General features: G+C 36.1%; 3 protein-coding genes across 4 annotated transcripts in view; 1 reads left to right on the top strand and 2 right to left on the bottom strand.

Moving 5' to 3' along the window:
- LOC112565304 (glucocorticoid-induced transcript 1 protein-like) overlaps nucleotides 1-9,848 on the bottom strand; it is a 36,756-nt gene extending 26,908 nt beyond the window's left edge. Inside the window, exons 1-3 of the mRNA XM_025240692.1 lie at nucleotides 9,456-9,848; nucleotides 1,061-1,221; nucleotides 585-683 (exon numbers count right to left, since the gene is read on the bottom strand). Coding sequence (XP_025096477.1) covers nucleotides 585-683; nucleotides 1,061-1,221; nucleotides 9,456-9,672 — 477 coding nt within the window. The 5' untranslated portion in view covers nucleotides 9,673-9,848. The remainder of the gene's footprint in view (nucleotides 1-584; nucleotides 684-1,060; nucleotides 1,222-9,455) is intronic.
- Nucleotides 9,849-11,284: 1,436 nt separating this feature from the next.
- LOC112565331 lies at nucleotides 11,285-13,891 on the bottom strand. 2 transcript variants are annotated; one of them, XM_025240736.1, is made up of 3 exons: nucleotides 13,754-13,891; nucleotides 13,117-13,330; nucleotides 11,285-12,109 (listed from the first exon to the last, which is right to left on the bottom strand). In XM_025240736.1, exons 2-3 carry the CDS (start codon nucleotides 13,297-13,299, stop codon nucleotides 11,825-11,827), a joined length of 468 nt encoding a protein of 155 aa, XP_025096521.1. In that variant the 5' UTR covers nucleotides 13,300-13,330; nucleotides 13,754-13,891; the 3' UTR covers nucleotides 11,285-11,824. The 2 variants fall into 2 exon arrangements, with proteins under 2 accessions (XP_025096521.1, XP_025096522.1); XM_025240737.1 differs by having other exon boundaries at nucleotides 13,117-13,322; nucleotides 13,754-13,877.
- On the top strand, nucleotides 13,793-16,249 carry LOC112565329 (replication protein A 14 kDa subunit-like). Its single transcript, XM_025240734.1, has 4 exons — nucleotides 13,793-14,200; nucleotides 14,562-14,636; nucleotides 15,511-15,619; nucleotides 15,999-16,249. Exons 1-4 carry the CDS (start codon nucleotides 13,832-13,834, stop codon nucleotides 16,076-16,078), a joined length of 633 nt encoding a protein of 210 aa, XP_025096519.1. The 5' UTR covers nucleotides 13,793-13,831; the 3' UTR covers nucleotides 16,079-16,249.
- The last annotated feature ends 110 nt before the right edge of the window (nucleotides 16,250-16,359 follow it).

The raw sequence follows: 16,359 nt of genomic DNA on the forward strand, positions 1-16,359 counted from the left end.
CAGTTAAAATTCATGCAATGAAGTGCAAAACAAATCAAAGCTTTCCACTGCTCCCTTATTGCCTGGTCTCCACTAAAAAAAAAATCCTACTGGCATAAAAGTCAGTTCCAAATCAAAGAATATACAAAACTGAACCAGCACACAGTGTGTCATTATCACATCACTGCAGGTTCCACGATGACACAGATGCCAAGACTGTGGATGATAAACTCTAAAACATTAAGTTTTGATTCCTTGCCAGACTTCTCAAAATGCTATATATAGTCCATATTCTTATCCACAATTATACTCAAGGACCCTCTTGCTACTATATTTGCATCCATCTCTGACAGTGAACCTGCTATACTTCAAATAAAGGCCAAAATGGAAGCCCATCCAAAACATGGAAGTAATAAAAGCTAATGATAAAAAATAATTAACCTTGCATGTCAGTTTTTAAAGTAGTTTATAAATTCCTTTCACATATATACACTGCCAAAAAAACAAAAAATCCTGACAATCTGGGCACTGTCAGAACCACTGAGACTACCTGTGAAAGTTTACTGCTTAACAAAATGAGAGGACAAGGGCAAATGAAAATGTACCTCTTTTGACAAGTCGCCATGACCAAATGATGCAGATCGTCTATGGCTTTTTGCTTTTTTCTTCTCTGTGGAACATGTGTTCTCAGAATCTTCTACTGTCTGCAACATTAAAAATATGTTTTCTGTCTAAATGAAAAAAAGATCTAAAATATTTTTACAGGTGGTCATTTCGGAGATATCATAAAGTTTTTTTTAAATAAGGAAAACATTTGCAAACTATGAACAGTTGTATTTGTATGAATGATTTTTATGAACAAATTATTTCAACCTGCAATGACCAATTACTTAAGTGATTATGTACATCCAGTGAACTCATTTAATTCATTTGTCCTTCAAAAAAAAAAAAAGATATTTAGATTTTATATTTTAATGATTGTTATTTTTCATTTATTGTATTTTTATGTTGTCTGAATTTAATGAATTATTCTCCTTCCTTAGCTTTTACTTACTGTATAAAAAGCTAAACAAAGCCTCACCTGTGTGGATTTGTCACACATAAACACACCTCCACTTTGGTAATGATGATATGAATTTATATCTTTGGGCCATTGTCCTGTAAGATATGGCACAAACTGGTCTACAGAATTGGGTCGGCATGGTAGCAAGAGAGCTGGGCTGCGGTGACACTTTGCCTTCTCTGCAACAAAAACCAGATTCACAAAGCTGCTTTTTCTGCATTTAAGGATTAGAGGTTTTAAAATATATCAGTTCCTGTAAGCCCTTCTGTGGGTACTTTCTGCATAGGTCCAGATAAAGGCATTTAAAAGTATTGGGCTGATGGATCAACTATTGTTTCTAATTTTTTTTTCTCTCTCTCTATGTGATACTTTAATGTTTTGTGGTGAACACACCAATACACTATAGTTATTTCAAAACTCTGTATATTTCAACTTTAATTTTTATGTTTTGATTACTCTAATCATCAGCTGAATGTTTGTGGTGAGCACTCATGAAAGAGAGTGTACAGGTTTTATTACTATTACTATTATTATTTAAAAATACATTATGAAATAAGTTGTAAATGGTGCTACAGGAAGATTTTAGACCAGTTAAACTCTCTCCTAAAGACTTTCTTACTGCTGAAAAACACTTTCTTTAATCCATCTCATTAGTAGTTCCTATGATCAAAAGTGGTGCAAAGTTAATAAGTAATGTTGATTCATTGCCAAAACATGGGAAATACACAAGAGGCTTTAGTTAAATCTCTATTGTCTGACTGAAAATCAGTGGTGGGGGTTCAAAAATAAAAGAAACAAGTTATGAGGAAAGGGGAAAGATGTAAACTAATTTTACCGGAGGTCATTTCAGAGATATCCTACAGATTTATTTAACAGAAAAAAAATACTTGTATTCTGATGCAAAGATTTGTATGAACAAATTATTTCAGCCTGCAATAATTACTAATGACTATGTACATATAGTAAACTCCTTTATATGCCATTTGACCTTCAATAAAGTTATAAATCTTTATTAATAGTTGATTTGTCTAGGAAGTTTCAACAGTGTAGCACACAATTTGCAAGGTCATCAGATTTAAAGGCTGATAGATGGGGTTCTTAATATAGATGAATAAGCAAAAACCTTATAACAGACATGAATGACACAGGCAGATGGCATGAAAATGCACATTGATTTTTTTTCAACAAACTGTAATAAGACGCATAAAATTATATGCACAAATGTATGCAAACAGCAGTTGAACCTAAGGCTAAAACACAGACTACTTGCTGAAAGGAAGAAAGTCATAAAATTTATACATACACAGTCTACACTTCTGATGCAAACTATCTCTTGCACATACATGCTTATGAGCACACCCGCGCACACACACACGTGCATATGTGCACACAGGTTGGCTGATAAAGATTCATTTATGCAAGGAGTTTCCACATTCACTTGCAAATATCTTAGAATGATTTGTAAGTGAACAAACACCTGCTGCATTTCACCCATGTTTTTTTCATGTTTCTTAGACTGGTTAATGCAAGCAGAGGTTACTAGCTTCCTTAGTTATAAAAACAAGCTCTTTTGCTAAGTACTTATACTTCTTTTCTTTTAGTCGTTACCATTTATTTTACTCTTGACATGCTAATGACCGAAGGTTTATGTAAACTTCTAATTATGTGCATGTGTGTTCTGTGTGGGGGTGGGGGGGGGAGAATGAGAGAAAGATAGCTCAAGACAGAAGAGAGAGAGCTAGAAATATCTACAAATATCACATTTTGGCAATGAAGATCTTCAAAGAAAAGGTTATGATGCAAACATGGGAGAATGTTTCATCTTAAAAACCAAAATCACTTACATTGTTATGCTCAAAATGCTGTTAACACTGAAGCAACTTCCGGCCTTTGCCACTCTTAAAAGTGGTCAGGATAGTAGATTAATGATAATGGCTCAATCCAATAGACCTGTCTTCACATTACATCTACACAGCATGACCAGGATGCAGGTAGGATATCACATCACGGATGCTATTTTGCAGATTTTTAACCCTAGAAAGCCACATGCTTATACAGTGCTACAATTAATCCCAAATGATTTAATGCAGTCTTGTCACCTTCTCTTCATAACGTTTGTGAACAAGCATCGCAATCCCGCCCTACAATTACATTCTTGTGAAGTCACAACACGAAATCTTAGGACGAAAGGTCCACGGTTAGCGCAGCGGCATCTGGCACATCCAAAGCCCAAACGTTACTTCCCCTATTAGTGCTGATTTCATTTTCTGTTAGCGGTGGTGGGGTGTGTAGGTAAGGTTGACAAAACGCACAATCATTATATCAGCTCAGGATTCTACGCGGCTCAATAGCCCGGGCTGTCCACAGCAATCTCCACTCCCCGATGGGTCGGGATGCTGACCAGGTCATGATGTCGGAAGGGTGATAACTTCCAGGAAGCCCTGCACTTGGCATCGGCTTGACTCTCTAGTTAATCTACGTTCCGAGTTCTCCGACCCAGCGCCGCATCCCACAACGCACAGCTAATCCCGAGGAAGGCAGCAGTATTATGCTGATTTGTCCCGGGGCCCTCGCGCGACGCTCGGTGCACAGACACTGGTGTCCGGCGCGAATCAGCGACAGCAACAGCAGCAGCAGCAGCAGCAACAACAACAGTTCACAGAATCCTGCTACCGTCTCGCAGCCATCCCGCGCGCTCGTGGAGCTGAACGGCAGCACACGCGTACGAAGATGTGGCGCGCATCTCCCCACCCCACCTTTAAAAAACCAGGTGGCAGAAATCCAGACTTGATCGAGAGAGAGAGGGGCGAGATGTTTACACACTCCCCAAAGGTTTACACCACAGGGTGCTGGTAACAACGACACAGGAGGCAGACGGCTCATCCAGGTTCGCCGGTATGCCTACATGAAAGGCGCGGTGGACGCAGAAACAGTGGTAATAGTAATGGTAATACAAGGGCAATGTTCTGCAAGACTGCTGCAGATGACACTCGCTCTGTCGTGGTTGGGAAAGCAGTGGAAGAGGCATCGCGTTGACCCCTCTGATGCTTCTGCAGTGCTGACCCTTCTCTTGTTTCTGCGACGGAAGTCGGTGCTTCTGACGAATGCACCACCGACGACAACAAAGAGAAAGAGCGTGTGAATAAGTGTGAGCGCGTGCTTTGGAAACGACGGCTGTGATAAAACTTGAAGCCTGCTTGCCTATCTCATCACCATGATGACCGAGACTGCATCAAACACTATTGATTGCTACGCTTCATGCACACACACACACACGTGCGTCAGTCTTAAAGGGAGTGAGGCAAAAAAAAAGAAAGAAACCAGCAACAATAAAATCAAGAGCCATAACGGTTTCATGTACAAATGCAGCCATACTGTTGGACCCCTAAACCTACTCCTGCTATTACACGTGCGCACGCGCACAATTGTAAAGCGGTGCCTGACTGCTATTGATTTCCTCCACAAAATCAGGCGCCTTCTGCCAGACCCTCCCTCCTCCCTTGCATTATCTCTGGGAGTGAGTCTGCAAGTGAGTCTTTGGCACTTGTGAGTAAAGCAACAGCAAAAGCGTACCAACTGTGGAGACAGTATGGAATGTCTTGGTGCTGAAAATTCTTGGGCTTTTCTTTTTAAATGCAATCGCAAAAACAACCGCCAGTGACAGGGCAAGCTTCACAAACCTACCGAGTGGCACCATTACAATGATACTGTCGGCTTACAGTGATGAATCCCGCCCTATCATCTCATTAGCCGCTGCTTCACTAGCGTCAAAACGCATCTCAGCATGTGATAAAAAGAAACTGGTATTTTTAGAGTTATAATTTGCATTTGGGCAAAACTTATCTTTTTCTCTACTATTTTAGAAAGAACAAATTTTGTTACAAACAGCAAGCTCTATTCATTACTGAACAGCAAAACGAATTTCGAGATGCCTTGTTACATGATCATTCTCGTCAAACCTTGGATATTATTCATTTCTTGTCGTGGGCGTAATGTGGTACAAAGGCAAATGGAACAAAAAAACTGTAAAGGAGACATTCTTAATACTTGGATATGCAAATACAAGCAACAATACCATCAGGGCTGCTGAAACAGAATAACCAAAGTAACAAGAGATAGCTCTCCACAGTTTTTAATGACGTGCTAGCATCAAAAGTACTAAACTAAGCATAGGTCTTTTAACTTAACACAAAAAATTAAAAAGAACATAAGTACCAAGTTGGTAGCGACTGACCCTATAGCTTTAGCATAAAATTTCACAATTATGCTTAAAAATGATGTCCACAACTTTTGGCCAGTGATGTTCAATAAGCAGGTTTGTAAAAGTGATCCACAAAGGTTTGAAAGCCCACCATCATACAACTCCAGGGACTATTTTTATTCTAAGGGTGTAACTATTGGGTGTAGTATGTCTTAGATGTCCTATAAATAATGTTTTGAAAAAATCCTTAACTTTTTTAACCTTTACACCAATACATCCCTGTTGGTCTGTTTTCAAGCTCTGGACTCAAAGGGAATACATCCAACTTGATTGATGCTATAGCTGTTTGTAAATATTTGCAGCTTGTACCAAGTGTTGTTTAAAAATAATTTGTTTAGACAGCATCAACAGATGCCTATATATGTTTTCTGAAAATCAGAGGTCAAGGTACTTGAAAGTAAAATGCATGCAATTTAATGCACTGATTCATGTCAAATTTACACAAATTTGGTTTCAGATCCTGAAAAGCTGTTAGAAAAGGAATCAGCTGGGACATCTGAGTGCATGCACAAATTATACTGAATTACACTATTTGCTGATTACTTTGTGATTGCCTGATATGGGCAAAAAGTCAGTATTGTAGACACTGACATTTACTATACTCAATCTTTCTAACTGAAACAACAAAAGTTAGATATGCAAACTCAGTGACGCTTTAACATTGTGTTTCTCCCCCTTGCACTAAATATTAAATACACAGCAATGCTAAGGTTGGGAGACACCTGGGGGTAACAAGTGAGAGGGAGAGGAAAGGAGTGAAATCAACACTTTGCCTGATATCAAACAGGTCACAATGCTGGCCTGTAAACACACCTACAACACCAAAAGTGCCCAGTTTGTTCACTTAAGTATTCATGCCTTGGCAAGCTGCCAACACCATGAACCTTAGTGCAATGCCAGTCTGTAACATCTCTTGGGTTCACACTGCAAAGTAATTCCCATTCTCTAAAGGGAAGTCAAAAGAGCAAGCTTCCCAGCAAACAGCATGAAACCCTTCCAGGCATACTTTAACCTTTTATATAAATGTTTGGCTTCATATTCTCTCCACCCATATGGGCCTGATAATGAAAGCAATAAATAGTAGAAATAAATAAGAAATTAAATTATCCTTTTCAGGAGAAATGACAGTGAGTACCTTAAAACACACACAATTTTCAAACTCCCAGTAAAGATCTTACTAAAGAAATCTTGTTAGCACTAGGACTAGCAAATTAACATCCATTCCCCCCAACCCAATGAAAAAACCTAAATTCAACTACAATGGCAAACTGATAGCAAAAGACTGTATCGGACACAGATGAGTTTGCCATGTAATTAAGCTCAACAGCTCTTTTATATAACCCCTTGTCAAATTTTAAGCTGGGTATGAAACCTATATGAAAAAAACTTAAAGAACTATCAACTTGTCATACCCATTTTCACTTACTTATTTTCAGTACTAATGTGCTTAACTACTTCCCTAAGTCAGTCATGCATGAGTCCTGAATGCAAATCTCATTCCTTTCCCTGGCCCTAGACTTGTTGGTGGTTGAAGGTAAATCCAACAAAGGTGATTCTGAGGAAATGCAGTTTAATAAAAAAATTAATCAAACAGTCGATATTCTCAACTCTTCCTTAAACATTCACCTCAAGAAAAACTATTTCCAAATGTCAAGTTTATTTCAAGATACGAAGATATACACTAAGAAAGAGGGCAATAACTTCCTTCCATTTGCAAGACATAGCTATAACCTTTTGAATATTGACATACATCAAATCTTTGATATCTAGCTGGCCTTTGACTTATACACAGAAATCTTACTCTCCAATAAGTCAAAAAGGCTTTGATCCTTCCCACAGTCTACCTTTCTTTAACTTGGTTAAAAGCAGTTAAAAAAACTGGACAAAATTCAAATACCAACTTGTCATTATTTGATATTTTGCTCTAAAATTCTTGTGGTGATGGTGTTAAATAGAGAATCATGTTTTAAAGAGAAGATTATTTTATCTGACTAGTCATCACTAACCATCTCCTATAACCATGCACACATTTGCTGCTATGGGTCAAGGTCTGAAGACTTCCAAGCTGCATAATAGTTCACTGAAGACTTCAGAAAAGCATAAGAAAGATGTTTACACATTTATAATAATAATGAACAATAAATAGCGCTTTTCCAATGATTTGCTCAAAGTGCTTTACAGAAATGATATACAGAAGTAAAATGAATCACTAACAACCATATGCACTCATATTCACACATAACAGATATGCTCACTTCTACAACAGAACTACCTGCTCATAAATGAAATAAATACAGACACACGTTATGCATGCTCATGGGCAGGACAGGGTTGCAGCAAAGACTCTGTTCTGAAAAAAAAGCGTCTTAAGTTTGGCGATAAAGTAAGAGAATCAGAGTGATGAAGGTTGACCGATAATCTGTTCAGAGTTGATGGGGCTTGGTAGGAGAAAGACCTCTGGCCATAAGAGTTTGTGGGACTCAAAGAAGCTTGATGTTAAAAGATGAGTGAAGAAAGTCGTGAATTCAGAGAGGTACCAAGGACCAGTGCCAGAAATGGTAAAGTCAGTCAGTTAGCAATAGCAGTGAAGAGAGCAAATGATGGGGGATATATATTGATAGTTTTATAAAACTAGCCACTGGTGTTAACTTTAAGTCTAAAGAGGTTTAGACTCTCTGTTTCAAATAGGTGAAACTGTTAGCATTGTTGATTACCTTGTTTATTTTTCAGTGTCTATGACCTTGTGTGAAAATGCAAAGAGTTTAAGCAACAGTGACAACTCAATGTCATCTACCTTTGTAGACCTTGCAGATGACTGTTGCCAAAGATGGTGTAAAATAATTATCAAGAAAATAACAATGTTAGAAGACAACAATGCTAATTCAGTATGTGGAAACAGCAATCTTTTGTATTTCTTTGGGCACATCCCATCAAGAATGGTCTTTATAGCTAAAACCCATTGTCTTCACGGAATAAAAATGTCTTTTATTTAATGCACACAGCTAACTTTTACATTTAGGGATAACAGAACTATCAAGTTATTAACTAGACTGCCCATTTAGTTCCAGATATATCAATATTGTATTTAGCTGTGATAGAGAAAAATGCTTTCTAAAACAAAGTTATGCTTTTATTTCATTGTCATGTCCTTGACAGTGTTTTCTTTCGTTTCACAAGGTAGAGAACAACTATTACTTCTTCACTTTAGCGAAAGATTAGTTTATAGCTTGTTTTAGCAATTAGCAAAAATAAATTAAATAAAAACTATAAAGATAAGTAACGTTAAGTCTAAAACTATGATACTAATTAACTCATAATTAATGCTGAAAAATTCTGAATTTGAATTAGTTATAATGGCAGATGATATTATGTACCTCTGCACCTAATCACCTATTGCATTCAAGAAGCTGTGTTTCAGGCTAGAATAAATGCCTTAGTGACAACAGTAGTTTGAATGGGCAGGTTTATCAAAATAATCAGGTTACAATCAGTAATGGAAAAAACCCTTAGGTTTGCTTTCACTTGTTGCAACACAACTAAGAACTGTGTTGTAATTTTTTTTTTTTTTGGTTGCTTATTTTGCAATCTGTTTCATCCATATCAACAGCAGGCTTCTCAAAGTTTTCCTAGTCTTTCCAGTCTCTTGACAAGATATTCACCATTTTCTCACCTCCACATGTGAGCGGTGGCTCGGTGTTTACTGCTTTGCACATTTTATCCCCCTGTTGTGTTTCTCAGAGATGAGATAAAGAGAAAATGATAACAGAGGCAGAGAACTGCCTGGCAATGGTAATGAGTAATAAAAGCTTATCTGCACTCTGGCGTCTGTAAATTACTAAATAACACAACTGCAACAAATTTGTAACATTGTACTCTTTGATCCTGGGTACAGACTGTAAAGATCAAGGTACAGCCAAAATTTATTATTTTTTACTATTCAATAAATTTCTATACCTATTTTTTTTAACAATAAATTTATGATACTTATTTACATTAACTTGATTTCGAACTAAGCTTTCATCCCTTTACAAGTCTTTCTGTTCTTTGACACCGAGAAAGACTAAATTGTGCATGAGAGTGCGAACGGTGCGCTCCATAGTACATTCAAAAATACAAAATATAAATAAAACTTAAACAGCCAAGTTTTAATACCTTTTTGACACGGTGAAATAGGGCTTTTTCTCTCTGGTGATAATCTGCTGTCAGGAGAATTTTTTGTTCGAAATAGATCACTACGTACTGTTGGAGAAGAACTTCTAGAAGTTGAAGAAGCTGACAGGGTGTTGTGTTTCAACGAAAATGCTTTCACAGCTTTTATGGGACCTTGCTTTGTTGATGGCGATACATTTTTCCGCATCCTCTGTGACATACTGAAGGTCCAGACTTACCGGTACTAACTTTTGCAAATTTCTTTGCGCCACCTCTCACAAGTATAAAAACTTCACAAGTCGGATCAATCAATCCGTTACCATTCGGTGGGAATAACAACACCGTAAACTCCTGCCAGAAAAAAAAAATTTTCGCACACCGACGGTCACGTGACAATATGCATCTGTTTGATTGGATACGCGACAAGCACCAAAGGAGTTGGAAAGCTCCCTCATGCTGCAGAAATGAGAACATTTCTGTACTTTTATTCATAATAAAATTGCAGTTTTTTCTTTTAATCGTTGTTTTTGAATCTTTTAATGGTGTGCAAGCAGATATCATTTTACTAATGGTCTTCTAAAGTAAAGTAACGCCCATAAATCCCAACGACACACATTTGTTAACTCCCTTGACGAATGCATGGCAACAGGTTAGCATCAGTATGAACAAAGCCAATTTTTTATTTTAAAAATAATTTCTGAAAATGAGCAGTTAAAATATAAATATCTTGGTCCTTTTACACATCTGCTGATGAATGCTTATTTGATGCAAGCTAGAAGAGTTAGTTTACAGTACTGTTTTTCATTTTTGTCAATAGCTAAAACGATAATTTTGCTATTTGTCTTAAGTCGTCTCTCAGTATATCATAGATTTTGTTATAGTTTACTATTTCTATATTCAAGTGTTATAATTACAAACGAAAGAAAGATGGTATAATGTCTTTTGTTCAAGAGATATGTACTCGATGACAACTTCGCGAAACTGGGCGCGTCCTTAACGACGGCAGGGAGAAGTTATTATTCAAAATGCTTGCCACTAAGCGTTGTCTCCCATTGATCGTACTTTACGGCTGAGGCTTTTGGAGGGGTCTAGAGTAGTCAATCACAGCATGAAATCGCCGTTAATTTTACAAAAACGTCATTAATCCGTGGGTGTTATAGATATTCCAGAAAGTATCACTTTTGATTTTTTTTCTTTAATCTTGTACTTGATTTTTCTATGGTGGCAATTTTTTTTTTTAAATCTGCCCCGTTTTGTTGACAGTAGCTTTAACAGCAAGAAAATAAAAGTTATAACTAGTAAAAAGAATTTACTTTGTTAATACATAAGCATAAACTGGGAAAGATTTTAATGTAGCAGTGGAAATAATTTTTGGTTAAGAAATACTATTATTAAGCTGCACCATGTTATGAATCTCAATAAGGCTTAAATTTTAATGCCACTGAAAATATATTAATTTTCTTCGATTTTAAATAATTTCCTTTCTAAAATTTAGTCTTTAATAGTCAACACATAAAATCTACAGCTAATTATGTATATATATATATCATAAGATAACCCATAAGACAATTCTTAAAAACTTGATTCTATAATTGTATTAAAATTTGCACTGCTGCCATTTAGCATATTTAACAAGGAAACTTTTAGGCTAGATCATTACAATGATATAAAAAAATGGCAGCAATTGTTATATTTCAATGACTTTGAGTAACACATTTGAATATACTGTGTCTGTTGCTAATGCTATCTGGTGGTAGCAGAAAGTAGTGTCAATAACTTTCACACACACGCATACATCCTCCATATGCAAGATGAAGTTTGAAAAACATTTATCACTGTTTTTTGAAATGCTCTTTACTGTACAAACTAAGGCAACCAAGTCACACATCTATGCATCGCTTTCTCCATAAACACACACTTGCACCAATGTAGTCAATAATTAGTACATGTTTTAAAAAATCTTACATTCATGATATGGTAATAAAATAAAGATTAACAATCTTGGTGGAAAAAGCACATGCACATTTAAACACAAGCTGGAAATAGTGAGACGACACTCACACCAGCAAGACACTTTCAATATAAATTACCAGCAATGAAAACCTGCAGAGTTCTTTAAATAGTGTTCTATTCCAGGTTGATAACAAATCCAACTTTGGTCAATATCCAGTACAAACTGGTGTTACAATCATTTCTAAAAACTAAAAAAAACCAACAAATTAGAAAACTCTCAAGATTACTTTACACACATTTACTACTTGCAGTGAACAACAAAAAATGACATCTTTTTGACTGTGACCCTGAAACCACAGTCTACAGCTTATTTAATTTATTTATTACTGTTTATGCCTAAAGTGTTCAGAACTAAATGCTTAATGGTAGCCAATATTTAGATCTCTCAACACCTTTTGCTCAAATTCAAAGTCATACAGATACTTGGCCCAGTCAAACTGCCTTATCTCTAAATCAAGGTGGTTAAGCATGCTGCAAATTCTTTCTCTCTCTCCCAGACATGGGTTTACTAAAAACGGTATATCTTTAACAGAAGAGTGTTGCATGTTGCTAGACATCATCAAGTCTGCTTCAGCTGGTCCTGTCCAGGGTGAGGATGTGCAAGTCATAAACATTGAAAATCCACGGGGTTCCACGGCAGCAACCTGTTCACAAAAGAAAGTACTGTTAAAAGAATTGTAACCATCATTTAACTTATCCTATTTCATACAATATGTGTAAACTTGAAGGTTTTAAAAAAGTTAAAATGTTAAAATCCAATTAAGCAATACTCAAAAACAGTTATACAACTTCAAACAAATACCTGTATTGGCTCAAACATTTGCCCAACATTTGCATCCCTTTATAAAAATAAACAGCGGTATTTTAAAAAAACTGAAAATAATCCTCATTGTTACCAGTTTTTTTTTTAATGATGCGTGTAACTACATATGTGCAATTATGCTTGTAATCATCTTTGGTCACCGGTTGTTTTGACCATTTGATAATCTGACTGATGTAATCACTGCCAAGAGTCAATTTGACCACATTTATAATCCACTCAGCCTCAAATGTGAAAGAACACTGATGTAGACCCCTTTATTTTTTAAACACCTTAAAGATGAAAATATAATATTTGTGTGCACCTTTGCTACTTGCTAATTTTGTTTTACGATTGGAACACTATGTTTATCCAACCTGTGCATACTGATTTTTTTTTAATTTTTTTTTTAATCTTTCAGAGAGAGTGTATGTGTGTGAGAGAGAGAGAAAGCGAGAGAGATGTAATTAATAATTCCAATCTCACCCTAGCCAAATCACCTCGTGCAAAGCCAGATCACTTAAAATTGCAAAATTGTCAAATCAACAGACCTTCAGTATCTGTGAGTGTGCTTGTACATGAAAAACCAAGGGGAAAAAGGCAAATAAACAGAGAAAAGGGGACGGAAATACATCACAAAATTCTATTCTGACCAACTAACCAAAAACACATAAATTTTTGCTGCATGTAGATATTTAGATAGCACTGGCATTTATTCCCCAACACCATCCTTAAACAAAACTGCATACACTAAAAGAAGCAGACCACCAAACTGCAAAAAAGGAAGAAATTCTGTTAGAGCTATCCGTACGACAAAAAATATTCACACAGAAAAGCCAGTAAGAAAAATACCTGATCAATAGCTGGATGGAGAATATCTTGTGAACTGGTGTTTTTTCCAACAATCAAATATTCTTCGTGTTCAACTGTCTCAAAAGTCTCCAGAACACCGTCATCGTCATCTTGCTGACTGTTGCTGCCGCTACTGGGACTGCTACCCATTGCACTTTTCAGAAGACTTATAAATGAACTCATATGTAGGGATCAGGTGGACGTTTCTGCAAAACTTAAACATAAAGCACACTTAATAAAGTTATCGTTATACTAAATGGTGACGTTAATTACGCATTTATTAGGCTCGATACACAAAAATCTAATTACGCTCTTTCTACGTTATTAAATTTATACATACACTGCATAGCTACTAGCTAAAAAATAATCAATCCAACAGATCGTTGACATACTAAATTTCTCTACCCTTGCTCCGCTTGTTCGCTCGTGCACACACACACACACTAGCGACACCAACTTGTATTGCACGTCCATGCTAGCAACAAGTAGCAATATGTAATAAATCTGTGAAATTACTCAAGACTTGAAAGCTGGTATCCACAGCCTCAGACAATACCACTGGTGTCGTATGATTTTGTGTATACTCTTTAAACAACAAACGACTCCAGCCCATCAAAATTATTACGAAATATATTACCAGTATGGCACTTATATCAGCATCTTGCTAGTTCGCTTATTCCTGTGATTCAACAATAGTACTGTTTGTGCACGAACTATGTACGTCCATGGTTTGTGTCACCCTGCACAAGTCTCGTCACCCATGACAGATATGAATGTGATACTATTTTTAGGTGAAAATCTCCTTGTCTCTCATCTGAACTGCTTTATCGGTGTTGTTGCTACTTTAGCTGCTGATTATAATGATGATCAGAACTATCACAGGAGAAAGTCTAATAAAGTTGTATTATTGAGAGAAGTGTTTATAATGGTCTCTTCTGCGCATTCATTAGAGTTACTTCCCTTCAGATCTGCCGCCAGAAAACAGGACAAAATGAACTCAAATAGCTCTAGACACCGAATAAACGCAGCTCTCATGCCAAAATATCATGGCAGGCAGGTTTGTTTATTGGGCAAAGCAAAAGATGTAAGTAAATCCTAGTCATTTAAGACTTAAGTAAATGTACTTGGTCGTCATGATCTCGCGTTTACAGGTTAACATTTGTAGTGCCTTTTCTCAATACTGTCACATGAATTTTTACATTCTCGTTTGATTGGTAGTTTGTGGGAGTGTGTTAAATGCAGCTAAGTATGTCTAGTACAAATTGCTTTCACTGTTTCCCCAAAAATAGTACAAGTGTCACATTGCTAGCTACTGTGAACTTTATGTACAAATATCTATGTCAGTATTCATTTAAAACTTGAGTGATTGTACTAGATGAAGAACAAAGAAACACAATTAAATAATTCCCATGCATTAATTATTTGCATGTTAATTTTTTTTTCAGGTAGATCCAAATGGCACATATTTCACCCTAACCTCCAGTGACGGTAGAGATGTGAGAATAACGCTAAATGAACCAGTAAGAATCATCCCTAGGCAATGTACATTTTCAATACAGTCAAATCTCCCTACTATGCCACCCCTCTACTATGCCATTCTCGGTATTATGGACTAAAAATTCAATGTTCTTTTTTTTGTGACTGTTAAAAGACACAAGTTGTGAAATTCCGCGCAGTGCTCGATTATTATACTGTATGGTAGTGTGGGACATTGCATTAGGATGTGGTTGGAAGGCGAGGAATGAGAGGAGACAGCTAGCGGAGCCGACGATTCTTGAGAGCTTTGCCAGACCTGGGCAAAGTATACATACATATTAGGTAAAACATGCGGCCCCATTTCTGCCACATAGTAGGGAGATTTGATATAGACTTGCAGTTGCATTAGTAAAGTATTCAGCATCTATTGAAAAATGTTTAATTATTATATATATAAGTATTAGTGAAAAAAAATCCCCTTTGGTTTTCTTCATAACTATTCAGGCAAGAAGTGAAAACCCGAATTTGGCATAGTTGAAGCTGCTACCTATTAGTTACATTAAATTTCATTCATAAAAGCAGCAGGGAAGAAAATGATAGGAGGAAAGTACTATTTTATTCAGAGACTAATCAGGTCTTTTGAAGATGAACTAGTTAAAAATAATAATAATAAATAATAATAATAGAATAATAAAATGTTGATTTGTAAATACTAAAGCTTGCCTATTTTACCTACCTCTTTCCAAAGAACCATTTTATTTAAAAATAAAGAATTGGAGACGCAAACAATTTATTTGATAAGGGAGAAATATTTATTGTTGTCTTATAAGAGGAATGTTATGTTTATATGTGTTAAATTTAGCTGTTTTAAATGCATAATAATTTTATGGGATTCTAATGTTCTTCATTCTTTTTCAGCTAAGTGAGTACGTAGCTGGTTTAACTGAGGTACATGGTGTTGTACAGGGGAACAGCATAATTTGTGACAACTATGTTCTTTTTTCTGAGGAAGCATCTAACAAATTTGGTAAGCCTCCATAAGTGTAATGAAATACAGGAAGTACTAATTTAATAATATCATGAAACTAATTATTGGCTTCAGCTTCTAGCATAAGAGTTACATTTTTTTTTTTTTCAGAGAAATCACTTTGACTCCACATTGCTGCAGTTTTCATACTATGTAATGAGTCACCAAAATTTACATGCCTATGTATTTGAAATAAGAACGTATATTTGTATTCTTAACGTATGTATGCATAATATCTTTCTGGAAAATTGTGGATGCATGTCTATTTGTAACTTCACATTTTGTCACTATATCCAGGTGGGAAAATGAAAAGCACAATGTAGGGTTGGATGATAATTATGTATTGATATAAACTTAATGTCATCAATTTCCTGTCTAGACATGGTGCTGTACAATCAAGCAGTTGAAATGATGGAAAAAGCAGCAGATTATTACATACAAGGTGTTGAACAAGAATAACCTTCACCTGATGCCTCCTGTGAGAAGTTATGGAAAGAAATGCTATACTTCTCATTGCAAAGTGTTGAAAAAAAAATTTCTTTAATGTTATACACATGCTGACCTATCAATTGTTCACTAATTCATGTGAAAAGTTTTGCTGCTGCATTAAATCATAAATGGTGCACTTGTCATTATTTTCAGCACATCTGAACACAGTATGGAGATGTATGCCTGAATGTTTTCAGCTTTTTCTGTTTTTCATGTTATCAATACTTTCACAACAGTACACTGATCTGCAC

The sequence above is a fragment of the Pomacea canaliculata genome, linkage group LG5, assembly GCF_003073045.1.
Source record: "Pomacea canaliculata isolate SZHN2017 linkage group LG5, ASM307304v1, whole genome shotgun sequence".
Classification (NCBI taxonomy): domain Eukaryota; kingdom Metazoa; phylum Mollusca; class Gastropoda; order Architaenioglossa; family Ampullariidae; genus Pomacea; species Pomacea canaliculata.